General features: G+C 40.6%; 3 protein-coding genes across 4 annotated transcripts; 1 reads left to right on the top strand and 2 right to left on the bottom strand.

The window, feature by feature from the left end:
* Nucleotides 1-145: 145 nt before the first annotated feature.
* sumo2a (small ubiquitin like modifier 2a) lies at nucleotides 146-3,276 on the bottom strand. The gene is made up of 4 exons (XM_085774510.1): nucleotides 3,207-3,276; nucleotides 2,103-2,234; nucleotides 1,880-1,951; nucleotides 146-670 (listed from the first exon to the last, which is right to left on the bottom strand). The coding sequence occupies exons 1-4, from the start codon at nucleotides 3,225-3,227 to the stop codon at nucleotides 605-607; spliced, it is 291 nt and encodes a 96-aa protein (XP_085630636.1). The 5' UTR covers nucleotides 3,228-3,276; the 3' UTR covers nucleotides 146-604.
* A 1,951-nt stretch (nucleotides 3,277-5,227) lies between these two features.
* On the bottom strand, nucleotides 5,228-15,446 carry gga3a (golgi associated, gamma adaptin ear containing, ARF binding protein 3a). Of its 2 annotated transcripts, none has more exons than XM_085774467.1 (17): nucleotides 15,330-15,446; nucleotides 14,394-14,478; nucleotides 14,141-14,216; nucleotides 13,949-14,047; nucleotides 13,728-13,851; nucleotides 13,444-13,547; nucleotides 11,283-11,363; nucleotides 11,042-11,179; nucleotides 9,849-9,930; nucleotides 9,496-9,621; nucleotides 8,370-8,585; nucleotides 8,235-8,257; nucleotides 7,662-8,083; nucleotides 6,887-7,146; nucleotides 6,124-6,293; nucleotides 5,843-5,953; nucleotides 5,228-5,619 (listed from the first exon to the last, which is right to left on the bottom strand). In XM_085774467.1, exons 1-17 carry the CDS (start codon nucleotides 15,364-15,366, stop codon nucleotides 5,509-5,511), a joined length of 2,265 nt encoding a protein of 754 aa, XP_085630593.1. In that variant the 5' UTR covers nucleotides 15,367-15,446; the 3' UTR covers nucleotides 5,228-5,508. The 2 variants fall into 2 exon arrangements, with proteins under 2 accessions (XP_085630593.1, XP_085630604.1); XM_085774478.1 differs by having other exon boundaries at nucleotides 6,887-7,175; nucleotides 7,664-8,083.
* Nucleotides 15,447-17,497: 2,051 nt separating this feature from the next.
* Nucleotides 17,498-26,512, top strand: mchr1a (melanin-concentrating hormone receptor 1a). Its single transcript, XM_085789003.1, has 4 exons — nucleotides 17,498-17,506; nucleotides 19,401-19,523; nucleotides 25,391-25,409; nucleotides 25,497-26,512. The coding sequence occupies exons 1-4, from the start codon at nucleotides 17,498-17,500 to the stop codon at nucleotides 26,510-26,512; spliced, it is 1,167 nt and encodes a 388-aa protein (XP_085645129.1).
* Nucleotides 26,513-26,840: the final 328 nt, after the last annotated feature.

Raw genomic sequence — 26,840 nt, 5'->3', positions numbered from 1 at the left:
ACAGGCCTGAAACAAAAAAAACGAATGCACTATTTTAATACATTTTATATGCTACTTCCAATGATATCTGCTTGGACTTGGAATACCATACTTGAATATGCATAAAACAAATGACAAGAACTTGTGTTTAAAAAAAGGAAAAAAGAAAAAAAATTCAATTTATTTCAATACTACATTTTCAGAACAACAGATGTCAGTGAATTTAAAATGCAGGCGAACTTGACAACAATAACAAAATTCCATCTGAATCAAAACGTCGATGACATGAGTATAAAAACAAAAACAAGGACCAATGATCTTTCCCCCCAAAACTTTCTAAAAGAAAGAAAGAAAAGAAAAGAAAAATCATGACAAGCTTTTAATTTCTTCGGCACATTAGACTCACTGCAGCTTACAAGTCGTCTACACTGCGCAGTTCAGAAATGTTAACACATGAATGACAGTGTGATAAAATCTATCTACACCAACTGTGCTGCTGTCTCCCAGCATTTTGAAAAAGTATTCCACTGGATGGTATCAACACTGGTCATGAACATTTGACTGGGCATAACAAACATAATCAGGGATGAAAAGGGGAGGTAGGGATGTTTGTAGGAAACAGTCTTTAAAGAGAAGAGCCTCCGGTTTGCTGTTGGAACACATCAATCGTGTCTTCATCCTCCATTTCTAGCTGTAAGGAAAAATTCAAATGTCAGTTGGAAATGTGCTTGTTCATGAAGTACTTGAAAACGTGAAAAACAAAAAGACACCAGAGCCCTATTCGAACCAACGCTTTTGCTGAACTTATCTGCTGGGAGGAACTTATTTAATGACTTTTCACCTCCTTAGCAGACCTTATTCACAGACAAATAACTACTTCAGATGTGCCCTTGTCTTGTCAGAAAACTGTTGTAACTCAAGCACTTCCTGCCCATGTGTCGTGATAAACGCATTTTCCTGTGAGGACAGAAGTCTTCATTTCCAATAAGGAAATGTTGACAATAAGAATGACGTCACCTATTGTAACCGAAAGTTTGCGTAACAGTTAAGAAAGAGTGGATCTGCACATTTTCACTATCTTTTAATAAGAAAGTTAGGTAGGACGGGGAAAAAAAATGGATAAAATGTATTCAATTATCAGAGACACAATTAAGGGGGTTAGGAAATGGAGACATTTCATGGCTCAATGTTTCAGATATGCTGACAGACAAGATCATGAAGTGGTAGGAGAGGTGCAGACGTCTGGTGGGGTCTACTTTAAAAACAAGTACTTTCCCTTTCTATTTCTGTTGGACTAGAAAGGTAGTGCAGCTGCAGCATTGACTGATGTGTTGAAAGCTGCTCTATGCTGCTTGTAAAGCACTTTATTTGTTTACAGCGTTTGTACTATAACAGTGTATATTCTGGACAAAGGAGACATGAGAGCGTCAAGTAGGCTACAATCAACTCAATCTCATATTTGAAGTGAAAGCACATTCGCAGCACGTGTTTAGACTTGCTGTCCATGTGCAGCAAATGTTCACGTTCAGCAACTCAAAAGCTTAACTCAATAATTTTTTCCGTGACATTGAATGGCAAACTATTTAATTGTGATGATGCAGACATTAATTCAAACAATAATGTATCAATCAAGTCACATTAACAACACTTCTATTGTAAAATAAAGGCAGGAACATAGTTTGTTATAATTAAATAGGCTGAGTCAGGTAACTTTAAGTAGCATCCGTTAATGTCAGTAATATTTCTATAAAACAATTTGTGACACCATATAATTGCACCATTATAAGATACAAAGCAGCAATATTCTGAATTTAGAATGCATTCCCTCATTCAACAGTAGTTTGTGATTAAAAACACTGGATTCTGCAGGTGATGAGCTGAGGGGTATAATAAGACTTACCTGCGAGGGTGTGTCTGTTTCATTGATGGGCTGACCATCAAATCGAAACCGTATTTGCCTCATTGACAGCCCCTGAGTGGACAGAGAGAAATAATGTTTAAAACATTAAAAAGCAACACTATGAACCATTTTCACTCTTGTAACCATCATCGACTTTCTGTGGCAGCCAATAAGAGATTTTCAAACTTCTTCAGTAAACCAATGAAGACTTGAGAAGTCTCACCTGTCGTTCACAATAAGCTTTCATCAGTTTGCTGAGTGGAGTGTGCCTTTTGATCTTGAACTGCACCACTGAGCCATCCTGCCCTGCCACCTTTAGGTTGATGTGCTCATTGTTCTCCGTCTTCACTCCCTCCTGAGGGACAGAAAACACAAGTATACAAAATCTGGTTAATGTCAAGATGTTACATAATGATTAATATAAGTAGCTTGTTGAAATGCAACCTACATCATGAGAAATGCATCTGCCCCCTACCACAAAACCTTATCAGCCAGGGTCAACCACAGTGGAAGATACATGTACAGTTATGTACCTCCATCGCTCCTGACTAAAGTATCATTGAACTCGCACGTTTATTACAAGTCAAACTGGTGGAAAACTATGTATAATGGTTTATGTAATTTCCGTTACATCTGCCTAAAATGTGCCTGGTGGGCACAGACCTGAGGATCCGTGTGTAGTTACCGAGCGCTGAAAGAGGGGCATCATTACAACTTCAACGTTAGCATCTAGCATTAGCAATAGGCAAATCAATTGACCATGGCCTACAACTTAGGATAATGCCCCACGGCCTAACCAGGATGGAAACAGCATCTTACACGTCTCACCAATCCCCTTTATTCCACCACAGTGGACGGTGAGCTGGTGACGGGCATAACTTCAACATTTCATTTGAGTAAACGGGTTTTTATTCAATGCAATTTGTCCCGTGGATGTTCGCTTCAGTCTGAAATGCTGCTGCTCACCTTCCTCTGCCTCTTCTTACCGCTACCTGGACTTGCAACTACTATCTGGCCTCATGGCACGTGTGCATCATTAATATCGGTAACAACGTCACAGGGATTTTGACTAGGGTGATTTTTAAAAGTCAAAACATTAGTATTTATTTCATTCGGTCCGGGTCCCTGGGACATTAGCCGCGTTAGCTTATTATGCTAACTACACTCGCTAGCTTGCTAGCGCGGTAGCTCTGGTTTGTGCGGGCAGCGTTCACTGTAATTATGTGACCGTTGGTGAAGCGGCTTTTCATACCGTCATCTTTACAATAACCGCACATGGACTGGATGCACACTGTAAATAAATACCCGAACAAAAACCGTCCCTTACCTTCGGCTTTTCGTCGGCCATGTCTGCTGCTGTGTCTGTTTGCGCCTGTTCTGCTGCGGCTGCGCTGTCTGGCGCGCCACTCGGTGTCTCGGCTGCAGTGCTGCTCACAGCTGCGCCAGATAAGCGGAGCGGGGCGCTCTAGAAACTACCTGTGCCAGAGCCATAGGCCTGGCCAACTACAGGTAGGCTATCCTTCCTCAGTCCACTTTTCTGTGATACTAAAATATTAAATAGTGAGAAGTAACTAAGTACATTTACTGAAGTTATTTTCTATTCCACTGGTTTTTTAAAAATATATATATATATAATGTTTAAGATTGCCACTGCTTCCCATGTTTGTCCAAACAAGTTAGATGTCTAAGGTATAATCTCAGTAGATAGTGATTTCTTCTATCCTCCACCTCCAGCAGCTACATTAGCATGCTGCTGACACACAGATGCTTCAGTATTATTAATATGAAATATTATAACATATTTGCCAAAGTGACCAAACAAGAATTTTTCTGACCCCAACCCCCTAACCCTAACCACATTTAACCGTTACATGTATGTACTTCTACAGTACTTAATACAGATTTTCATTCAGGATTTCTACTTGTAATGGAGCAGCCTATTTTTATTTTGTAGGGCTGGTTAATGATATTAGTACCTTTTCCACCATTGAGATACTTGGAGGTATCTTTGAACGATTTGTACTCCACATCAGTATTTCAGCAGACCAAAAGAGTTATGTTAATCTGCTAGTGCATTGATACTAGTTTTTAGAAACTGAAAAATGAAGCAAAATATGGAAATTGTAATATAAATAGACCCATCTCATTCTTTATTTTTACATGCACAGAAATAGCTTTTCAAAAATATGCAATGACAAGTTCCTTTAACAATCTATGACAAATAAATAGTTTTTTTCTTCAAAGAAATATGTAGAGAATCAACATATAGCCCCATAGAAACAAAAATAACCAGAAATCAGTTTTGGATCAACACACCCTAAGCCTAATGCTTTGAATTAACCACCACCAAGTTTTTTCTATTAAGATATCATCTCATATACAGTATGTCGCTTTGACCTGGGAAAAATAACCCACGCCTTTAGTTTGATTCACACAACATGTTTTAACAGCAGAAACAAGGGCAAAGCTATACATGGCATTTAGTTAACTGCACTCCTGTCTGTGTCCAGGGCTTAATTATCAGCTAGCCAGTCCTTCCTTCAGCACATCTACTTAATGCATAGAGTTCATCCTTGACCCAACTAGCGCATGCTGTATCTGCCAAGAAAAGGGGGCTGGGATTTCTGGTTCAAAGCTGCTGTTGTGTCTAGCAGATATTACAGTTTTATAAATAAAACACTATCCAGAGTTCACTCCATTTTTACATAATGTAACATATAAAATATCCGTGTGGATATTTGAAAACATTTGTGCCTTTTTAAACTGAATTACTCAAAATCTCCCATCGTAAGAAGAGTATGCAGAAGGAATACAGTTATCAATTGCATGGCAAGGTTAACAGATATAATACCTTCCTCTCCAGACCAAAATAAATAATACATTTGAAACAATAAATACTGAAAGACTAAAAACCATAATAAAAGTCTGAGCTGTGAAAACTCAGAGAACAAGTCAAGGTAATCAGTAGTAACCATGGGCCACATTGGAAGCAGAAACTTGAGAGTAACTTATTTGTAATGAGCCAATCTCTGAGTGACTTTTAATAAGCCAAAGAGGGGCTCTTGTCTGCTTTACTCCAATGTCTATGACATAAACCATTGTTATCCCACATTGTCAGCAGTAAAAGGTTGTGATCATGTGACACTGGCTTCAAAATCTCCTTTAGGATTTTTGCTTCACCTTAAGACTGTCTGGTATTTCAAAGTGCAAGTATTCTCCAATCAGTTCTGATATAACTGTGGGACAGGAGTAAACATTGATATTAAAATGAGAGCAACAGCTTATAGTAACAGTAACAATGTAATATTAACTTAGCAATACTTGCCCACATAGTCATCATCCACATTCAGCCAGTTCACACAGCTTGTTATTGCGTCACACTGATTTCCTCTGGCATTATAGTACAGTTTCAGTTGGGTGTACGCTACAGAACTTTGGCTACTTCAGTGGGAAACTCTTGAGCAGAAAAACTCCAACTTCAAACTCAATTAAAGTTTATTTCATATTCTTCAAATTTCCCCGGAAAACCTTTGAATACTGCCCTTTCCTGTGACTTCTGAGCTGCACTCACAAACTAAATTATGAAGGAAGTCTTGTAGTGTCTGTCCATCCCAAACAAGTAGGCAGGGCTATAGAGCACCCCATCTGTCAGCAGCCGGGAACTCATTCACTTCCCCCACCTCTGTGAGGGGCTGCTCTCCCAGTGTGAATGTCAGTTTATATCTCATCCGTACCTTTTCCTGCAAAGCACACACATGCACACAGCTTAGCTTGAGGCAATACACCACAACTCAATCATTAACAAGGTTACTGGTCATTATATCCTCAAAGTAAACCAAATTGAAATGCTGTACTGTATGATATGCAACATGGATAAAAACACTAATGTTCTTTCGATGAATACATTACTTTATGGTTAAATAAATATATGAAGATCAAAAAAAGCTCCAGGCTGAGATCTACCTTAAGAGGATTGGCAAGCAACATGACCTGAGTGATGGCAGCAGGGGGAAGGATTGGATTAAAAGGAGCCAGTTCTGTCCCTGAGGGCGGCTGCAGTCTCACTTTCATCGTCTGGAAAATGAGCAGAACAGACATCCGTATCACACAGAGAACGCTAGTCATGTGAATTTTATTTTCAAGTAACTATTTAAACTCACAAGTTCAACTTCATAATTAGAGAATAATTTACTAAATACACATGGTGCAGTAACAGTGATAATTGCATGCACAGTGAGTTTTACCTTGGGTACGGCCGCTTGCAGAACAATGCTCCTGACAGGTTGCGGGGCTGTGTTGAGCATGGACGCCACTATCACCAGGACATCAGGCCGGTCTGGTGGACACTCAGTGGCAAAATGCAGCAGGACACGGACACCGTTTTTGTCATATGCTGTAACAGGACACACTTTGCCTAAAATACAGGACACAAAAAAGAAAAAGGGGAAATTATCAGACACTAGTCACATCAGAGAATTGAGTCAGCTTGTTTTTTTCTTTTTTCTTTTTTTTAACAAATGTAGAACCCTAACGTGCCCATGATGAAATCTGTAATATGGCATGTTTTGATGAAAGTTTTTTCTCTGGCGCATGCTGTGATAATTAATTTCAGATTACTCTGATTGGCATAACTGGGAAAATAACAAAATATCACCCTTTCTCCAGTTTAATTAAATCACTATAGCCTGCCACCAAGTGGCAGTAATGTCTCTCTTTTTGATTTTCAACCACTGAATAGTCTAAAAAAAAAAAAGAGTCCCCTCCAGTCTGCAGATCATCCCAGTAAATTGTACTGTGTCCAGCTATTAAAAGCCCAACTGTCATATAAAATTGAACTGAACTACTGGGCTGTTCACCTGAACTACTACATAGAACAATTGTTCAGTATCAACAGAAAAGTCATTGTGGACTGTTGGTCAGACAGAAATGTTAAGCATCGAATGAAATCTGGCTCAATGTGACACACACACAGACACACAAGCATAAAGCCTATTTCCTGGGACTTACTTGGCTTGATCGCATCCAGCGGGACAAAGACATTGGTCAGGGACACTTCCTGCCCGATGCCTGCACTGGTCTGGCTCAGAGGTAGGATGGGGGACAGAGAGCGTAACAAAGGGCTGTCATCTGCCTGCCTCTGGGCTGGTGAGCCAGTGGAACCACCTTGCATCCCTCCGACAAGCAGTGAGGTGGACGAGGTGGAGGAGACACCAAGAATGGAAGAAAGTGTAGCAGGAGGGCATAGATCCTCACTCTTGACCAGGAGGCTGCCAAATTCCATCAGATCAGATGTTTTGTGTGAATGAATACATTTTATTTGAACATTATAGATTCCTCAATGTTAACATGTTGAATGACAGAAATTAATACAGACTGGCTCAGATTAGAGAAGGGGGCAGAAATGAAATGCACAGTCACTTGATGTACTAAAACAAAACAAATTCTAAGCCACACGCTGTGGCAAAAAGTGGCAGCAATTCTCTCAGCACGAGTCTGGTTACTGGACACAAGCTAGTGGCTGATAACTTGAAATTTGAAATGGCAGAATAGTGAAAGCACTGATCAGCATGTCCATGGGGTATGGTGCCTTTAAACTACAGACTTTATACACACCCACTCATGTCAATCTGTGCACAGTGTAAAACACTGAACGGAGGGTGTACAGTACATCATCTACCAAGATTAAAAAATAAATTAAAAAAAAGATTCATACAAGATATTATATATGACACATGGGCAGACTGATGCTCATCTACATTCCCTCTGCAGTTGTACTACTTACTTTTTAGGACTGTCCAGATCCAGCAAGGCAAGGTCTTGCAGATTGCAGAGGTCATTCAGAGATGTTGAAGGAAAGTGGGAAGCTTCAGATGAAGTGAAGACTTGTTGTGGAGCGACATGGGCAGCTGAGGGAGGAGGCAAGGCCATGCTGAATGACTGAGGAAGAGTCGGGGCCACCGTGGTTAATACTGAGCTGAGGGACTGTGGGAAAGTGACTGAGGTGGTGGGGACAGATTGTGTAAAAACAGGAGTTGTGAACAAGACAGGGTCAGGGAAACCTAAGGCAGAGGCAGTTGTAGGAGGTTTGGTAGTGCTAACTGGGGCAACTGTTGCAGACAGGGCATCTTGAAAAAGTGAAGGAGTAGAAAACGTAGAACCCGAGGGTGAAGTGGCGCCAAAAAGTTGCAAACCCTGACTGGAGTCCTGAGAAAACACGGGAAATGAAAAAATAAGTTAATACTTGACTTAAATATAAGTAAATGAAATGTATTATATCTGTATGTAGTATATGTGTAATCTGTAATGTCAAAGGACTGCTCCAGTCTGTGGGTGTTGATGCATCTGATTTACTTACAGCAGGAACAGGTTCACTGAGGCCTGTGAATGAACACAAATACATTAAAGCATGCCATGTCTAGACCTTAACAAGATGTTCACAAACATCAGTCAACGGCTTTATCAGAAAAGTGTGATTCATCCCGCATGTTACCTAAGGACAGCAGCTCTTCATCTAGCAGAGAGAGGGCTGCAGATGGAGCACTGATGCTTGAGAGTTGAGGATCGGAGGCTGCAGACCCGCACAGGAGATCAGCAGGAAAAGACAGAGACGATGTCGGGGGCTGCTGCTGCTCCGGGGGTGACGGGGTCTGGACGTTCAGACCAACCAGGTCTATCAAAATCTCTGACTGATTTGTGCGGCCGGTACCTGTGAGATGGAGAGAAAAAAACAACTTTAAATGTATTCATTTTCAACATACTACACTGAAGTTTTAAAAGGTCAGATCACCCAAACAATTCCCAAATACTGATGTAAATGCTATCCATCTGGCAAGGCTTAATCACAAGGATTTATTTGTGGGACTTGTGTACAAAAATGTCTGCTGTCATTGAGAATTATGGCAGTTTCATTTGTGCAGTTTCTTGCAGGGAACCTTCCTATGAAACCTTGTTAGTGCAATTTTCCTGTTGTCTTCCAACAAATCTAATTCAATCAAATTGAAAACATCACAGTCAGAGCTGCAATGAAACTGGTTATTATGACAAACACACAAAGATACAGGGAAGAATTTATTGTTGTATTGCATTTTAACTTTAATTTTGCACTGTGATGCCCCACTATGAGAGCAATATCTCACAGCAGTTAAAGCAAATGCTTGTTTTGGCATGTGATATCTTACAATGGTGAGTAACTATAGTAATAGTAAGTTTACTTTATTAGTTGATTTAGTGCTTTGGGGCAGAGAAACTTCCCTGACCTCTTTTTGCCCACAGACTTCAAGGACACTCTGTTTCTGTCCCATTTATATTTTCTTTTCCTGTTATTATCTTACTCTATTTTACTGTTCAATTGTATTTTTTGTTCTTTTTAAGTATTTGCAGTGCCTCCTTCTTCTACCTTCATATTTTCCTTTTCAGTATGTTGACTGTTCTTGCATCAGACATCACAGCAAATTCCCTGTATGTTGAAAAACTTGCACGGCAATAAAACTGTGTTCTGATTATAGTGCTCTTTGTATACTCCTTGTTTGTGATGCATTTAAAATGTGAGCGCAAATAAACCATGACTTTGAGGGGAATTGCAGATGTCACATTTCGCTTTAACAGTTCAAATTTACCTTGTTTGACCGATGTGTGAGTTTGTTGTGCTTCTTCAGTCTCTCCATTGATGGTCTGTCCTTCCACAATCTTCTTATAGGAATTAATAACTTGGGAAAGGTCATCACTGGCCTGCAGAATGTCTCCTGGAAAATACATTTTAAAAGGTTAGCTCTGAGTGAAAAAGAAATTCTGAAACAACAAGAAGATGAACAAAAATGTTTTCTAAATTTAGGAGGTCTGAGAGCTGGATGTTTTCCAAGTCCATTACGTCAGCACAAGGCCTCTGTGAATCACGACTCAACCTTTTTATATTTAGGCTAAAAGGAGCATGTCATCACAGTCAATAGCATCAAATTAGAGGATTTCTCACCCAAGCTGCTGTCATTGTCCTCAGTCTCGGTAGCAAGCTGAAACACTTTTTGTCTAAGCTTGTCACAATCATCGTACAACTCCTGGAGAGAAAATGCAAAACAAAACAAAAAACAGCACACACACATTTTGAATGACATCCTGTATAACCACATCTTGAACATCAGACATGGCACATAGAAAGCAAAGTGTCTCTCATACTTAAAGTGGCAATCAACAAGTTTTTCTTTTTTTGCTTTAACTCAAAAATTAAATGTTGATTGCACACAGTAATGGCTATAGTGACACAATCTGCATTCAGATTGGTTCTCCACAAGCCTCACTGTCACTGTGCAATTATGTCTGTCTCTGATCATGAAGTTTTGCAGGGAAATTAAGGGAAAATAATTACACAAACAAAACAGAAAGAGCAATTTTCCACTTTTGAAAGAGTACTTTTGTTTATCCCTGTTGCTATCAGCAGCTTTCCTTAGATTACATAAACGGTGGACAGCAGGACAACCAGGGCAACTATGAAAACTCTTTCCTGCAACAGTGACAGAAGAGGCAAAGAAAGCAATAGGGAGAGTGTCAGAAACAGGTTTGGTTCTTGTTTTACACCAAAGATGAAAGGATCGGTCAGAGAGGAACAGAAATTCAGCCCTGGACACGGATATGCTCTTGTATGAGAGAGAAAGGAGACCGCCAGGGCAGGTAAACACTTAATGAATGGTCTACCAGCTTTTTTTCCCCCAGTGTCCCTTTGGTCCGTTCAACCACATTAACTCACAAAACCTGCCCGGTGCAAAACAATCAGTTGCCAGGCTGATAGGGGTGGTCATGCTGCCAATGCTGCTGATACCAGCCAGAAATAAACATCTCTGTCATTTGTTAAAACACACTATTTTCCTCTATGACAGTGCTGCCAGCATTAATACCGGGAAAAGGTGTCTTTTGCAACTCTAATAAATGTCACTTAATAATAGAATATGAAGTATGATTTTGGAGGATTAAACCTATGTTATTTTCTAAATAAATTACATGAGTGGGTATGTGAGTACATTACTCCACACATGGTTAAACGACACAGCAGTATGAACAGCCAGGAGGCTGTTTGAGTAAGGCTTTGAAATAGTGATTAAGAAGAGTTTTAACAAATACTCTAGGATTTGAGTACATTTTGTTCAAAATGTGATTTGAGGATGGTGAACAAACCCTAATGAGCTCCTTGTCTCCGTCAGTAGATTCTTCTGGGATGAAGTGAGCCAGCATCTCATTAAGGAGTTTGACACTGTTGTTCACTGCCTCCAACGTGTTTTTTTGCTTTATCACTTTCTGTGTTCTCACTTCGTCCTGAGGAAAGAAAAGAAAGTTGAGTCACATTTGTCGATTGAACTTATTTGACTCAGCAGAAACAGTGTAAAAACAGTAAAAGTTCATTTTGACACCAACACACCTCTTTGACCATGTTCTTGATAAGTTGATTTGCCTCTTGTAGATCTTCAGGCTTTTTGCTCTTCAGCAGCTCGGATAATCTCTGCAGGGACAAGAGAACGAGAGCGAGTAAATAATCAAGCCCATTTCCCACAGATCACGCAGACATAAGCAGCAAAGCCATGCCAGGTCCCAGACTCTGAAAAAACAAGCTCCAGCCATAGATCAACCGCAGTCAACACAAAGTAAACATGCAGTCATGACCTGTTTTCGTGTGCTGTAACCATTGAGGCAATGGAGTGAAAAAAGAAACAAGACCAGTTTCAGTGTTGTAAACACACATTAAGGGACCCTTTTCTGTGGGATGACATCAAACAAAGTCTAGACAGTGATGCGAGAGTGATAAAGGGAAAAGAGGGAAAGAAAAACAATTTAACTCTTCAACTGTTTAAAACCAAAATTCCCATTAAATGCTGAAAAAACCTCAAACCATTTCTATGAGAGACAGTATCTTATCTTGTGCTGTTTCTTTTCAGGAATTTATTTTACAGATGAAATGCATCCATTAAAACAGTCAGTGCTGTTCTAACCAGCTCTGCAGAGAATAAAAATTCAGTTGTTACAAGTTGTAATTGACAAATCTACATAGCGCTGGGTGGAGTGCTGAATCTGAGCGTTTCAGAGCGAAGCAGGAAAGAGCCAGAAAGGAGTACACACTACACAGTACAGCTTGTATGCAGCTTGTATTGGTGGAAACTTCCAATAGTGCCCCACTGGGGTCCAATATCTAAAAGCCCCTGAAATTAGCATAATAGGTCCCCTTTAAGAAAATCATGCCTAATGTCTCTATTCTAATCTAATCTAATGTTTCATGTTGTCTTATTTTGTCTTTCAAGTGTTGTCTGCAGACGTGAGGAGGGAGGAATGTAGTATCCTGACAATTGGATCTGATCACTTGCAATGTGTGTGTATATACAGTACTGTATGTAATATGGACTTTCAGCCAGTAAAATCAGATTCTGATCAGATTTGCAAAAAAAAAAAATCAGATTTGTCTGCCCCAATTTGAACCTGGAAGCTCCAGGTGAGGGTTACCTTGCAGGAAGTCTATATGAAGAAGATCAACTGTCCTGAGATCTCTCTCTCTCTCTGTGCTGCCTGAGACCTAGTAAAAAGCCAAGAATCTACTTTTGGTGGTAGTCCTCCTTTAATATTTTTGGGGTCCACAATGTTATAATGGTTTAAAGGGACAACGAGGAGTTTTGGAAAAGTGAAGCATTTTCACACTACATTTATGAGCCTCCGCGCGCACCGTAAAATTCTTTGACCGGCGCAAGACAGACTCATGTTTTCATTCATCAATAATTAAAGTCAGAGGTTCAAAGAGGTTCAGTTACCGTTGTAGTTCTGACCATAAACGGCGATTCTGCTGCGTTATTCTCATGACTCGGCTCGACCAGCATCTCCGCCACCACTAATAATAACAAAATAACGATAGAGACAGAACGATATATTTATCGAAAATAGGCCCATTAACAAGTGTGGGTAGCGGAGATTCATCCACATTAACGTGAGACTTTTTTTATAACCGAATAGAAACTCCTCGTTGTCCCTTTAACATCTTGGGCCAAAAAAATATTTGCATTCTTTCAGAGTAAGAAAAGCAAAACTTAGCAATAAAAGTGGCCACAGGCGGAGGCATTTATCCTGATTCTGCCCAAAGTACTAAGATATTATTTTGTTTGTTTAATCCATACAAAACTTGAACCTCAGAAACAACAAGTTTGGTTCTTAATGTGCTGTTATATCCAGTCTGCAGCTTCTTATTTCAAGCACATATGAGAGTAGCATCAATTTACTCAATCAACTCTCTGCAAGAAACCAAAAATATTCCTTTAGCAGTCGGTCTGAATATGTTGGCTGAATGCTTTCACTCACATTTTAACCACAGTGAATGAAATGCTATTGTACAGAACACACACACACAACACACACACTGTGATGGAAAGTACTGTGTTATATTTGCAGTATACTATCTTTAATGTTGAGTATTATCTTTGCTGTTAATTGAAGATATGTATCTGCAAAGGTGATGAAACCAGAGAGAGGCTGGGAGGGACAGATGTCTGCAGTCAGTGAGTCGCAGTGCTTACACACTAAGCTCCCAAAATAATTATTCCTACCTTACTCTTCTTCTCATCATCAAACACGGGATTCTTGGCTCTTGGAGAGGGTGATGGTAATAATGTGGCATCAAGGGGGATTTCTGGGTCAACTGAAACAATACCTAAAATAAAAATGATAACAAGCAGCCGCTGTAGTCTGGAAATGACAGTTTCAGGGCTTCAATATGACAAAATTATCTTTAAAGAGTGAACAGTTCTATTCACAGTCTTTCTTGGTGTAACTGTTATGCATTTATGTGCTATTAGATTTTATCAATAGTTTTAAGTGGCCAGTGTCTTACCCTGAGACTTCAGCATCTGATATGCTTCACAGATCTTTGCTTCATCTGGTAGAGACACAGTCCAACTGTACAGCATCTGAATCACTTTCATCTTCACTTTCTCTGATACTTTGTCTCCTAGGTACTGAAAGATAAAAGGATGCATCCTTAATAATGACACCAACATCAATTCAAGTAAATGAATTTCCATCAGAAGGGGTTTGAAAATGTATGTTGCTTACCTTGGGTGAAACCACTTTAATTAATTCATTTAAAAACCTAAATTTCCCAACTTCATTGTGAAACCTTCTCCCGCAGTTCTTCATACAAGCCTCAAGAACCTGAAAAAAGGGAAAACAAACCTTTAAATGCTGTAAGATATTCCTGAGGGAGACAAGAATGAAAAACACGGTAAAATGTATTATCCTACGTACCGTTAATGCTTGTATTGCCTCCCATTCCTGAGGGGACTGAATCTTGTGAGCCAAAAGTCTAACAGATATTTGAGGGCTGAAAAATATGACAAAGACAAACCATCCAACACTACGTAACTCAATAACAACAGCAATTCAAACTGTGCATTATAATGGGCTTTATAATAAGCTCCTTTTGTTTTACACAGTGTGAGCACAGATGGGCAAGTGTGATTCAACGTTACGGAAGAGCAGGTTTATTGAATTAACATACCCTTCTAGCTCCTTATTGATTTGGTCACAGAATCCCATTATATACTCCCAGTCCTCCTGTCTGTTGGATGGGCTGGTGGCTTTGTCTGAAAAGGAAAAGGTCCAGATTCCCATGAACATGCAGCTCTGAAAGCACATATCCAATTTTGCCAACACACAGTAGCATGCAAAACTTTGGCCACCGCTGGCCAAAGTGAAAGAACAAATAATCTCCAAAAGGCATAAAGTGTAACACTCTTTTGCAATATTTTAAGCAATATAAATGTATTATTTTTGGTATATACTATTGTTCTACAATTTTAGAGACTTGAGCTCTCAGATAACTTTGACGTTTAACATGTTATCCGTCTTTCTCAATGCAAGCTAGTGAGGGCTGCAGCTTTGTGATCCAAGAGTGACCAAGGTGTAACCCTCCAGTATCAAACTCAGTCCCTGCAGAGATCGACTGATAATAACAACAACACCATCCTCCTCTGTAGATGTTAGCCAACGTCTCCAGCATATTTCACGGTCTCTCTCTCCTTCCTCGCCCCGCGGCGCTTCTCTGATCCAGTTTCTTGTTGCTGTCACACGTCCTGTTTGAAACTGGTTAAGTTAACGCCTCCAGGCAAAGTCCTGGGAGTAAATGCTCAAACGTATTAAGATCCATCACAAATATCGTAACTACACGTTAAAAGAAAAACACGTCAATATACCTGATGTAAGAACTAGCAACAAGTATGCAAAAATGTCAAAGTTTATTTTGGCTAGCGACATCCATCAATTCAGCTGTTAGCCGCTCTCTGACAACACAGACGAATTAGCGTGACTTCTTTCATTTACAGCGATGTCAAGTGAGTCCGACCGATGCTGTGGACACCTGTGGTCACCCTGCACACGACTGCGCACCCACATATTAAATAAACGGCGTAAAAAGGGGGTTTCAATTTGTACTTACTAAGCCAGGACTCCAGCGACTCTCCATCATCCGCCATATTTGCAGTGCGCTGTGAGGCAAACAACGCGTGATCTGGCTGCTGCTGCCTTCACGTGCTGTCGGACAACTGGAAATTATCGTTGTGTGGTTGAAGGTTATCTTTTTTTTTCTTCTTCTTTTTTTTTTTATAGTGCTACACCACCGCACCAATCACTGGATTTGCAGCCCCTCGGTATAGCGGGTCATCTTTGGGTCGTGATGGAAAAGCAGCTTTAGCGACGGCGTGAGAGACTACGTCCGTTTATTCCTGAGCTCTGGAACAGAGTGGGATTGGAGGCGGTATGGTCAGTGAATGCAACTGGCCTGATAGGGCATTTATCATGGATATAGATATGCATGATTTGACAAATGTGACAACAGTATGGCTGTATCACAGAATTATACTTGAACAAACAAGAAACAAACAAACAACTTTAAGGAGTCAGTGGGTATTTTTATGCACTGGGGGGCCTCATCCACTGAAGTTCCCAGACAAACATTTTGTCAATGACTGTGATGTTGTGGGAATTAGGCTAGCCTACTGTAGCTGCAGCCTCTTAATGCTCGAAACAAGAGACACAAATAAATGACAACTGCGTGAATGTAGGCTACTTTCAGGGCAGTGCCAATTCTGTAAACACTGCAAACATAAACACTCCTTACACTGTGTAATTATATCAAATCATAATAGCTTCCTTTGACGACACAAAACTTGATATTTGGATAACTGGTTGAAGGACTGTCTTTGGAAGAATCACAACACCACACAAGGTCAGATCTCCATGTAATATCTTTGGATACCCTTTTTTTCCACAACATCTTGAAAAAGAAGAACTTGATGAAGGTTCACAGTAGCCTATGATGATTGTCAAATTTAACACATTAAAAAGTGGGGCTTAAATTGGCCTTTGTTATTTCGTACAATCCCTGTGTCTGCTTAATTTGGTTATAAAGAATTCAAAGGCATTCAGAGTGGGACCGCCCTCTCAACCTTTAATATCGCACGTAACCTTGAAATGTGGACTTTGATAAGTGCAGCCTGATATGAACTGCTGCATAATATATGTGCTCAATTCCTGTGACAGACTGCCAAAATGCCCCGAGGAAAATTTGATGGGATGGTGGAGTGACAGACATGTGTTGTATAATAAAAAACCACAAGTTTACTGTTGACTGATAACAATTTACTGATAAGTTACAATAGGTGTCTTTCATGTTACCAAAATATGTGTCAATCTCAAGTTATTTGGACACCCACAGATTCAAGGATTTATTGCAGTTCCCCATCTTGAACCACAAAGTGATTTGGTCTATGGCCAATTGAACTTTACAATAGGATACTTTATGATTTCAAGTAACTGACATGTGAACTGATTATCACAAGAAGGTGCAATATCACAGTTTATGATCCAAAATTATAGATGACGGTTGTTAGTTCATCATGACCAGTGTGTCTGTAGCTGTTCCTGTGGGGCTGTAACTTGGGCACATCTTACTTTAATAATTTAGTGTGTTAGAAAGCTCACATATATGCAGATAGCACCACAAACCACAGCTGAGGCTACTGTGGATGTCAGTATGTATTTGTTTGCAAACCACAGTTCTGAACAAATTATTATAGGCCTTGCTGATGGTGATAAAAAAAAAAAAGTAAGGGATCGCCACAGTGATCACTATCTCACCACAAGGGGGACGTGAATGTCTGAATCATGTATGAAAGCAGTTCATCCAATAGTTGAGACATTTTACTCAAAATGAGGAGAGTCTCAAGTGTTGTATCCATCTGTGAATTATGGATGGGTGTGTGTAAATCTTCTTATTGGCAGTGTTTTTTTGACCAGTGCAAAAGGGACTTTAGAAAAGGTTTTGTTTGGACTTGCCATGAGCTGCAGCAGCTGGCACCTAAAAGCATAATCTTTTACAGACAGCAGGGCAATGGGGAGATGACCCAAAGGGATAAGACATCACGACACTATCACATCAGGTACAGGTATTTTGTTTGTTTAAAAATCAGGCCAATACGTACCGCAGTAACTATGAAACACATTGATTTCTGATCAGAGTGACGCTGATGGGCTCCTCCCGTGGTGAGGAGGAGCTGTGAATGTGCCATTTTAGAGAAATCATACATTGTTTCTCTACTGCTCACCATGTTGACAGTAAGAAGGATAATTGGACCAAGTTGGCTTTTGGCACTCTTGGGGGGAAGAGCAGAAAAAATAAGGGCCTGTAGCCCATCTGGATGGGCCAGGTTTTATTCAATTGGTCTCCAAGAGACCGGTGATGGATCAAGCGAAGCCAAACAGATATTTGGCGTATTAAGACCAAGAGTATGGAAGGGAGGGGAGGGGGAGCGCAGTTGTTTCCATTCCAGTCTCATGCATTTTTCAGATTCTACAAACTCCAGCTTTAAGACCACCATCCTTTTTGCTCCTTTATAATGTAGTCAACTTAAGACGTGGTCGTTTACCAATAAAATCTGAATTAATGCTATTCAGGTTGTCCCAGTAGTTTTTGGGAGGCAGGAGAGGAATCATTTGGAGAAAAAAAAGTATTCTTGGGATAAACATCCATTTTAATTATGGATATTTTTGCTGACCTTGAAATTTTGTCTATCTTTCCATATCTTCCTCAACAAGTTTAAATATCTGTTGAATGTTTTGGTAGAGATAGTGGGGTGAATATCAACACCTATAGGAGTTAACCACCGGGATAAGAGAACAAATCTGGCCCTGATGCCCTAGCTTGTTTACTTACTTACTTACGCCTGACACCCCTTGCTGGGGTATAGGCCATCGACAAGGGACCTCCAGAGCACTCGGTCACTGGCTTTCTTTTCGATCTGCGATCAGTTGTATCCCATCTTTTTGGTGTCAGCCTGGAGATCTCTCCACCAGGTATTTTTGGGCCATAAGTAGTAGTTTTCTTCTCTCAACATAAAAAAATTGCCCTTTGCCTCAGCAGTGAGTTTAGCTCAGTGTGTGGCGTCAAGGCTCACTTCAATATCACCAGAAGGAGAAACTTGATGGATATTTTCTAAATTAAATAGTTTGGTCTCTAACTGATTCTAACCTAGTTTTATTTTAGGCTGAGAATGATATTGTAATGTTACGTATAAATTCCATAAAAGCACCCCAAAAAATCCACAGGTTCAGGAGTTTTTTTCATTTATATTTATACATTTTTTAAATACAAAAGTTTACATTACAAAGCAAAGATGAGTTGAAACGCCACCGTATGCTTGGGGGTATTTTTAAGGGTTATCTTGATAAGCACAATATTATGAACTGAAAGGGAGGTGGGTAAAATCACTGCACTATGGATTTTAGCCATCAGTGAGGCAGAAATAAAAATTTAATCAATACGTGAGTATGATATGCCTGTTGGAGTAAAAACAATTTAGAGATAATGCTGGATTAATGGTGGTCGGACATCGCACCCATACGATCTGTGGTTGAGAGAAATGGCAAATATGCTTCACCTGGAGAGACTGAGACTTTCGTCAGACAGTAATTTAACTTAATTCATAATTTTACGCCTAACCTTCTCTCAACTTTGAAGCTTGTCTAACCAAGTTAAAGGATACATGGCCACAGCACCAGCATATCAATACACAAAAAACACACAGACGCACTGGCAACATCTTTGTCTCAGTTGAGAAAATCATTTTAGGAGTGGAGCCCTAGAATATGTGAAAGAGAACAGGGATTTCTGTACTGTGATTTTGTTGGCACTCTGTTGGTCTGTTTAAAAGAAACCAAAATTGCATGTGGGCAGTGCTTAATTTGTCCATGTGTAGGTCCCGGAACACTGAGAGGGTGCTGTTCCGGGGGGGGGGGGCAGAGGGGAGGAGCGCACAGGAGGCGAGACGTGCGGCGTGCGTAACGGCGCTTAAATGACTTTTAACACACCTGAAAAATGACCCCGATGCGGTGAAATTCAGAGGTATAAGAGCTCACGTCGCTATGGCTTTTATCTGAGTTCATCATCTTCCTCATGCTGTTCCCCTGGCTGCGCTGTCCAACCTGGGTCTCTGTGTCCGTTGCGCCATAGCGCTTCAGCACCATTCAAGTCATCCCGAACGGGTTCCGGCAGACGGTTCCGGACACGGAGACCCAGATCCGACAGTGCAATTTGTCCCACCGGCAGGCAGAGGATGAGGTCGGCTTCACTCCCGTCAGTCTTCACAGACAGTCCACAAAGTTGGAAGAGTTTTGTTTGTTTGTTTGTTTGTTTTGACCCGGCCGGCTTTTAATTGTTCGTATAGATAACTGAATACCGGCTATTAGGCTATTTAAGGAAAAATAACTTATTTTTTGAAGAAGTTGAAATGAGCAACCATGTTTTTGTTAAAATGCATTTAATCTTCAGTGTGAACTATTGAATAAAACAAAAAGACAATAGACTAAAAAGGCAATACTGTGCTTATATAAAGACAAAAGGCAATAGACCCTCCTTCTGACCTACATTGAACAAAGATTATAAAAATGCAATAAACTGTTGCTTATATAGAATAAAGACGTGAACAAAGATTATAAAAATGCAAGGTAACACTTTATTTTAAGGGGTCCTTGTTCCTGTGTATCTACCTAATTAATTATTACCTATGTAACCGTATGTAATAACATGTACTTACATTGTAAATACATAGTGTATATACTTACAGGTCCTTGTTACACTTGTAATAAGAAATGCCAAAGTGGCCTCTCTCTTTGCACACTAATCGCTCCTAATTAATAATACGGCAGGAAATATCAATAACAACGTAGCTTACCTTTGAAAACGGCCCGCAAACTATCAATAGACCCTTGTTTTCCTTCTCCCAGTATTATTCCTTTTCTCTTAGTGTTTGTTTTTCCTGCTTTCCTCCTGACGTGCGCCCAGTTGCGTAACCTGATGATTGACGTCTGTCAATCACTTTCCTCCTCTTTTCTTTTTTTCCTCGGGTTAAAATGCCTCCAAGGCGATCTATGAGTACGTCCTAACTTAAAGGGATAGTTCACCCTAGAATGATATTTCGCTCATTATCTACTCACCCTCATGTTGACTAAGGGCTGGAAGAAGTTTCAGATTCCTCCGTGGCTTCTCTGAGTTACAGGGGGTCTCGGCATAGCAGTGCATGTCCATATAACGGTTGCAAAGGGACACCGGAGCTCTTCGTAAAAAAACACACACAAAAAAACATCCAAATACCTCCATGATGCTCGTATGTAATGTCCGTCTTGTGCTGAAGCCCCAAATTGCGTAATTGCCCCGAAAAAAATTAAATAAGTCTATATTTTAAGCTTGTTTGTAGCGGAAGCTTCTCGAAGCTCCTCTTCCTGGTCCGTCCAAATCTCGCGTGATTTGCGCCGGCGTCAGCATGCGTCAGCATGCGTCAGTGCGGTTACTGCGAATCACGCGAGATTTGGGCGGACCAGGAAGAGGAGCTTCGAGAAGCTTCCGCTACAAACAAGCTTAAAATATAGACTTATTTAATTTTTTTCGGGGCAATTACGCAATTTGGGGCTTCAGCACAAGACGGACATTACATACGAGCATCATGGAGGTATTTGGATGTTTTTTTGTGTGTGTTTTTTTACGAAGAGCTCCGGTGTCCCTTTGCAACCGTTATATGGACATGCACTGCTATGCCGAGACCCCCTGTAACTCAGAGAAGCCACGGAGGAATCTGAAACTTCTTCCAGCCCTTAGTCAACATGAGGGTGAGTAGATAATGAGCGAAATATCATTCTAGGGTGAACTATCCCTTTAACAGAGAAATAAAACACAGCGAGAGCACAACTAAAATGTGATATTATTGGCAGCTTATTTACAGATTGTAATAATGGAGGAGACAGCTGTCTGTCTGTCTGCTGCTCCAGCACCGCAGCACCGACAGGATCAGCACCTGTAGACGTCTGTCTGTCCGCATGTCTCGTCCTTTCCTTGTCCGTGGTGCTGAAATAACGCGGAGCACTTTGCTCTCATTACTTTTGTTGCCAATTTAAATTCAGAATATTGTTAAAGCCTGTAGTTTGTCTGAAAATGTACATAATGATTTTGCTTTTTGATGAAAACCAACTTCAGTCCTCGTTTTTTCTGCGAAGTCCTGGTTTCTTGCCCTGATAGTGATTTTAACACTTAATGTGTTGTGCGTACCTGGGATGCATGGATAGTGCGTTTACTGCGTCCTTTCAGGGTTTAAAGCATCAGCGACACATGGGAACATAGCTGGCAAATAATTTTATGTTTAACAGGGCAGGGCCTCATATGAAATATTGAAACGGGCCCCCAGATGTCTAAGGCCGCCACTGCACGTATTTTACAGAGGAGGTCCCGGATCCACTCGGCGAGGTGCCGGATCTTGTTCCGGCAGGATCCGGCACAAATTAAGCCCTGCATGTGGGTATATCTTACATTTGTATCTGAAATCATGTCATCAACTTTCGCAGATTCAAGCATGTTAAAAGGGGACAGAATGTAGCCTCCCACATCATATTATGTTTTGTTGTTAGTTAAAGCTATGGTCTACGATCTGAAAGACGATGAGAAAAATTTGAAAAAAGCACCCACACACACATCCCTGCCCTCCGAGTTCGTATGGCCCGGCCCTCGGAGCCTCCTCACGACACGCCCCCCTTCAGCAGAGCAACAAGCCTGCCACCCATGTGCCAATACATTCACAGACACACACACTCATATATAGATTAATTCATGGCATGTCTCTGATCCTTTGTGACCCAAAGCCCTTCAGCATAAGGTTATATCCAGCTCCGGTGACTCAGAGGCATCCGTCAGGCTTAAAGGACCATGCTGCTTGAAAATCTGTGCGAGCCTGTGGTGTTTCTGATATTATATCAGCTCTGCTATTGTTCCCCGTAATGTATGTTCTTCACACCTAAACTTAACTTAATTTAAAAGCCACCTTTTCTACAAACATGTTGCCAAATAGCTTCACATAGCAAGATTAAAACAACACACAAATTAACCCACACAGGTTGGTGTCAGAAACCGTGGTAGATGTTTTCCCATGGAAAGGGACAACATGATCATAAGCCTCAGGCTTTTCTGCTTTTTGGAGCAAATAGATGGAAAAATTAGGGGGGCATGTCTGTTATCATTGCCTGGTATACACAGACATAATCCAAATTAACGTATTTAATGATGTGTCTAAATAATCTAGGCTACTGCACCTGAATGTTGACAGTAAGTTAATTGGGGCCTGGCAACAGTGGCACTTCAACCATTGGACAAATGTTTGTTTACTGAACCAGAACCATCTACATGCAGCACTCATCACATCATTGTGGCCACCAGCACCATGCACCACCCTGAATGATTGAACCCCTGTGGTCATACCAGTAAGACCAAAGTCACTTGAAAGCATGAGGACAATTATCCTGCAGGATACTGACTCAACCTTCTCACAGTGTGTGAATTTCTTTCCAGTAAGATTTGGAAAATAGATTATCTACATGATTGCCATCATAAATTATCCATAATTGAAATTCCATGCACACACAGTGTGACCTGTCCAAATTGACGTATTAAGGACTTAAATTTGCATCCTGAGCAATGGCAGGTTACGCACCATATAAATTCATTCGGCAAGTGAGCAAACTGGTAATCTGGGTGATAGCCGATAGTAAATTAGCAGATCTGACAGAGAACCTTAGTTTACCATGTGTATTTAATTCATTTAAAAAGAAAGTTTTGTGCACTCACTTTCTCCTGTTGAGTCTGATGGCAAGCCACCTACTATCTCACCCGACACCCACTTTTACAGTTATTATTGTTATCATTATTAAGTTGATTCTCATCCAACTGCACATGATGTAATATTTCAGTAGGCCTAATGCCCCCCTAGCAGATGAGAGAATGCAAAACATGAAACAGCGTTTCCTCCATCTTCAGCCATCGAACTCCCTGTTGTTTTGATTGACCTCAGAACTGACTTTAATTCCTCTGAGTGGCTAACCAGTTCCTGATTGAGTATAAAAACAGCACTCATCCAATTTTCATAAAAGAGACGTAGGACTCTAAATGAGGCCATCTAGTGGTTTATTGTGAAAACTGCTCTGACTGGAGCAGTTTGGAGACGGTGCCAGCCAAACTGCTAGTAATTTGGGACTCGAGTTTAGAGGTTGTTGTGTTTGTTTTGCCTATAGGGTGACACCTGTTTCTCCGCATGAAACCACACAAACCCGCACACTGGCAGCTCTGTACCCCATACATGTGCTTGGAGAGAGGAAGAAAATCATATCTACTTTTTTTATTTTATTTTATTTTTTACCTATTATATTTCTATCGCTGAAAGATGATTTCCAATCTCTGAGCCTTGCGCTGTAGTGAGCTGACACAATACAAGTGGGTATTTGGATCGAAAGAAGCTTTTGTGCAGCAGGCGAACAGCCTACAAAATTGAACATTTACAGCTCACCTGATTTTATGTGCTGTTATTTCCATCAGCTTGACTGACAGCTGCACAGTCGCAGCTCCACAGAGGACGAGCCGGAGTAGGGTGAGGATGCTCTCACACGCTCCTCAGCTTCTCACTGAGAAATCCGCAGGCTCAGAGTGCGATAGTGTTGCCCAGTTGGTCAAACTAAATGCTCATACTGAAGTAGAAGACTTAAAGCTATGTGGGACCACTCTTAACTAATTTGCTTTCGGTGCTTTTTTTTTTTTTTTTTTTTTTTTACCTGGAAAGCGGACATTTGGTGACACTTCTCAAACTGGAAGTAACCCTACTGGATTTTTACCGATGGATTTTTATAACCTCTCTTATTATTCTCCAGGAGACAACAACATTTCGACAACACGCGGTAAGTTGAGCAACCAGAGCAAGTAATATGACCCAATTGGACACATGTTACTGTAACATGTTAATATAACAAAATCGTGTGGATGTGTTTCTTTTCTTTTCTCTCGTATTTGCATTTTTTTAAACGAAGCTTTTGTTGTTTACATCAAATATTCATGCTGCAGTCAATTCCCCTAATAGTCGGACATGATGAAAAACACAAGAGCTGACCACCCTTATCATATTGATTAAAAACAGTTTGAGTGAGATAGATAGATAGATAGATAGATAGATAGATAGATAGATAGATAGATAGATAGATAGATAGATAGATAGATAGATAGATAGATAGATAGATAGATAGATAGATAGAACTTTATTCATCCCGAAGGAAATTCTTCTGCCAGGATGCTCCAAAGGGGAATGTGCAAGGGAGATAAATAGGATACAAGGGGGAAGTATATGATAAAATGTATCCTACAATGTCTAAAACAATAGAATATACGCTACAAGTTAGAGAAGAGATTGCCCCTGCACAACTCAGATAAAACTCCACAATGGTGCAGGTGGTGTCAGGAACAAAAACCATGAAAAAAGAAAAGAAGGTTCCACCGCACTCAATGGGGTACATTCAATAAATTTATTTGTTAAAACCGCAGCAACGCGTTTCGCCCCGTGGGCACCCCGTGGGCTTCATTTAACAAATAAATTTATTGAATGTACCCCATTGAGTGCGGTGGAACCTTCTTTTCTTTTTTCATACGCTACAAGTATTTAACCTAGACATAGGTTAAATACTGTGCTACTTAAATTAATTGCAATACATAATTTAAAATGATATAATACTAGTGCATTTTGCACTAGTATTATATCATTTTAAATGCCTAAGGAGCCAAAACATAATTTAAAAAATGACTGTCTTCTGTTTATAAAATTCAATACCAATAACAACCAATCACCAATAACGGGGATATCCAGGACATATAGTGCAGTAGCTACACAATATCACTCATCCAAGCAGTTGTCTGCAACTGAAATTTTATACTTTGCATGAATGTTGAACAAGGAAATGGAAAGAGAGGAGTTTGTTTATAAATACATGTGCAGAAATCAGTCATTTCTATAGCTGAAATTAGTTATTCTATAGGCATCAGGGAAACAATTATTACACACCTGGTTGCAGTGTCTGATAATTACCCTTCACACATAATCATCCACTGACAGTTCTTATCCGCTCTTGCATGCATGGTTCTTGCAGATGCAGAACATCAGTACATGTAATGTGCGATTCAGTGTGCTATTGTATAATATTTTGAAACATTTGTGCCTGACATTCAACTGCTGCTTCCTCTCCTTGTCTCTAGCTGTAGATGGGACCCTTCATTGCAGTGCCATCCTCCCTGTCATCTTTGGCATCATCTGTTTTCTGGGTATTATTGGGAACTGTATTGTCATGTACACCATAATGAAGAAGACCAAGTGCCGTGCAAAACAAACTGTTCCGGACATCTTTATCTTAAATGTGTCAATTGTTGATCTCCTGTTTCTCCTCGGGATGCCATTCCTCATCCACCAGTTGCTTGGCAATGGTACCTGGCACTTTGGAGCCACAATGTGTACAGTGATCACTGCGCTCGACTCCAATAGCCAGATTGTCAGCACTTACATCTTAACTGCAATGACTCTTGACCGTTACTTGGCTACAGTCCATCCCATCCGCTTCAACTACATACGCACACCCTGTGTGGCAGTCCTGGTCATTGGCCTGGTGTGGGTTCTGTCCTTACTCACCATCATCCCCGTGTGGATGTACGCAGGCCTGATGCCTCTTTCAGATGGCATGGTGGCCTGTGCGCTCCTCCTGCCTAATCCAATCACTGACACATACTGGTTTACACTTTACCAGTTCTTCTTGGCCTTTGCTATTCCTTTGTTTATCATCTGCCTGGTGTTCTTCAAGATCCTCCAGCACATGTCCACCAGTGTGGCTCCACTGCCTCCGCGGAGTCTGAGGGTGCGCACCAGGAAGGTGACCAGGATGGCGGTGGCCATTTGCCTGGCTTTCTTCATTTGCTGGGCTCCTTACTACATCCTCCAGCTGGTTCACCTGGGGGTGCAGAAGCCAAGCGTGGCTTTCTCCTATGCGTACAACATAGCCATTAGCATGGGCTACGCTAACAGTTGCATCAACCCATTCCTTTACATTATCCTCAGTGAGACCTTCAAGAGGCAATTTCTCAGGGCTGTACGCCCGGTTAATAGAAAGTTCCGTGTGAACCCAAGCACCACCGACAGTGTGAGTGTGAGGATGGTACCTGACGGAGCTCAGCATGAGCTGGTCTCTGGAGAGGTGATACCGTCCAGTGGGGCCCCACAATAAGTCAGTATCTGTGACAAAGAATTATAATAACTTTATCATTTTATGTTTGTGCAACTGATACACACAAATTGGACATTGGCACAAGAACATACAGTACATAACTTTGAACAGTATTGCCTTCTCATCACCTCCAGTTGACCATTGATTATTATTAATAATTTATAACACAATGTCTGCTCTTTTTCTGCCAATAACAAAATAAAAATGCTGTATCCCATCATCCATTAGCATGCAAGGCCCAGTGTCACTGATTTACAAAGCTTCATTTTTTGTGATGAACACCTATGAATTTTCATTGATGGTTTCCATTAATGAAAATTTTGCAAAC

The sequence above is a fragment of the Trachurus japonicus genome, chromosome 1 (assembly GCF_045865225.1).
Source record: "Trachurus japonicus isolate A0001 chromosome 1, Traja_1.0".
NCBI lineage: Eukaryota > Metazoa > Chordata > Actinopteri > Carangiformes > Carangidae > Trachurus > Trachurus japonicus.
This window is presented reverse-complemented; position numbering and strand designations above follow the sequence as displayed.

Coding starts and splice junctions, on each gene's coding strand:
- gga3a (XM_085774478.1), bottom strand. CDS start 15,366: ATGGCGGATGATGGAGAGTCGCTGGAGTCCTGGCTTA. Junction 9,622..9,848: donor GGACAATGACAGCAGCTTGG/GTGAGAAATCCT, acceptor TGTATTTTCCAG/GAGACATTCTGCAGGCCAGT. Junction 8,084..8,234: donor TCAGTGAACCTGTTCCTGCT/GTAAGTAAATCA, acceptor GTGTTTTCTCAG/GACTCCAGTCAGGGTTTGCA.
- sumo2a (XM_085774510.1), bottom strand. CDS start 3,227: ATGGCCGACGAAAAGCCGAAG. Junction 1,952..2,102: donor AAGCTTATTGTGAACGACAG/GTGAGACTTCTC, acceptor CTGTCCACTCAG/GGGCTGTCAATGAGGCAAAT. Junction 671..1,879: donor AAACAGACACACCCTCGCAG/GTAAGTCTTATT, acceptor TTTTCCTTACAG/CTAGAAATGGAGGATGAAGA.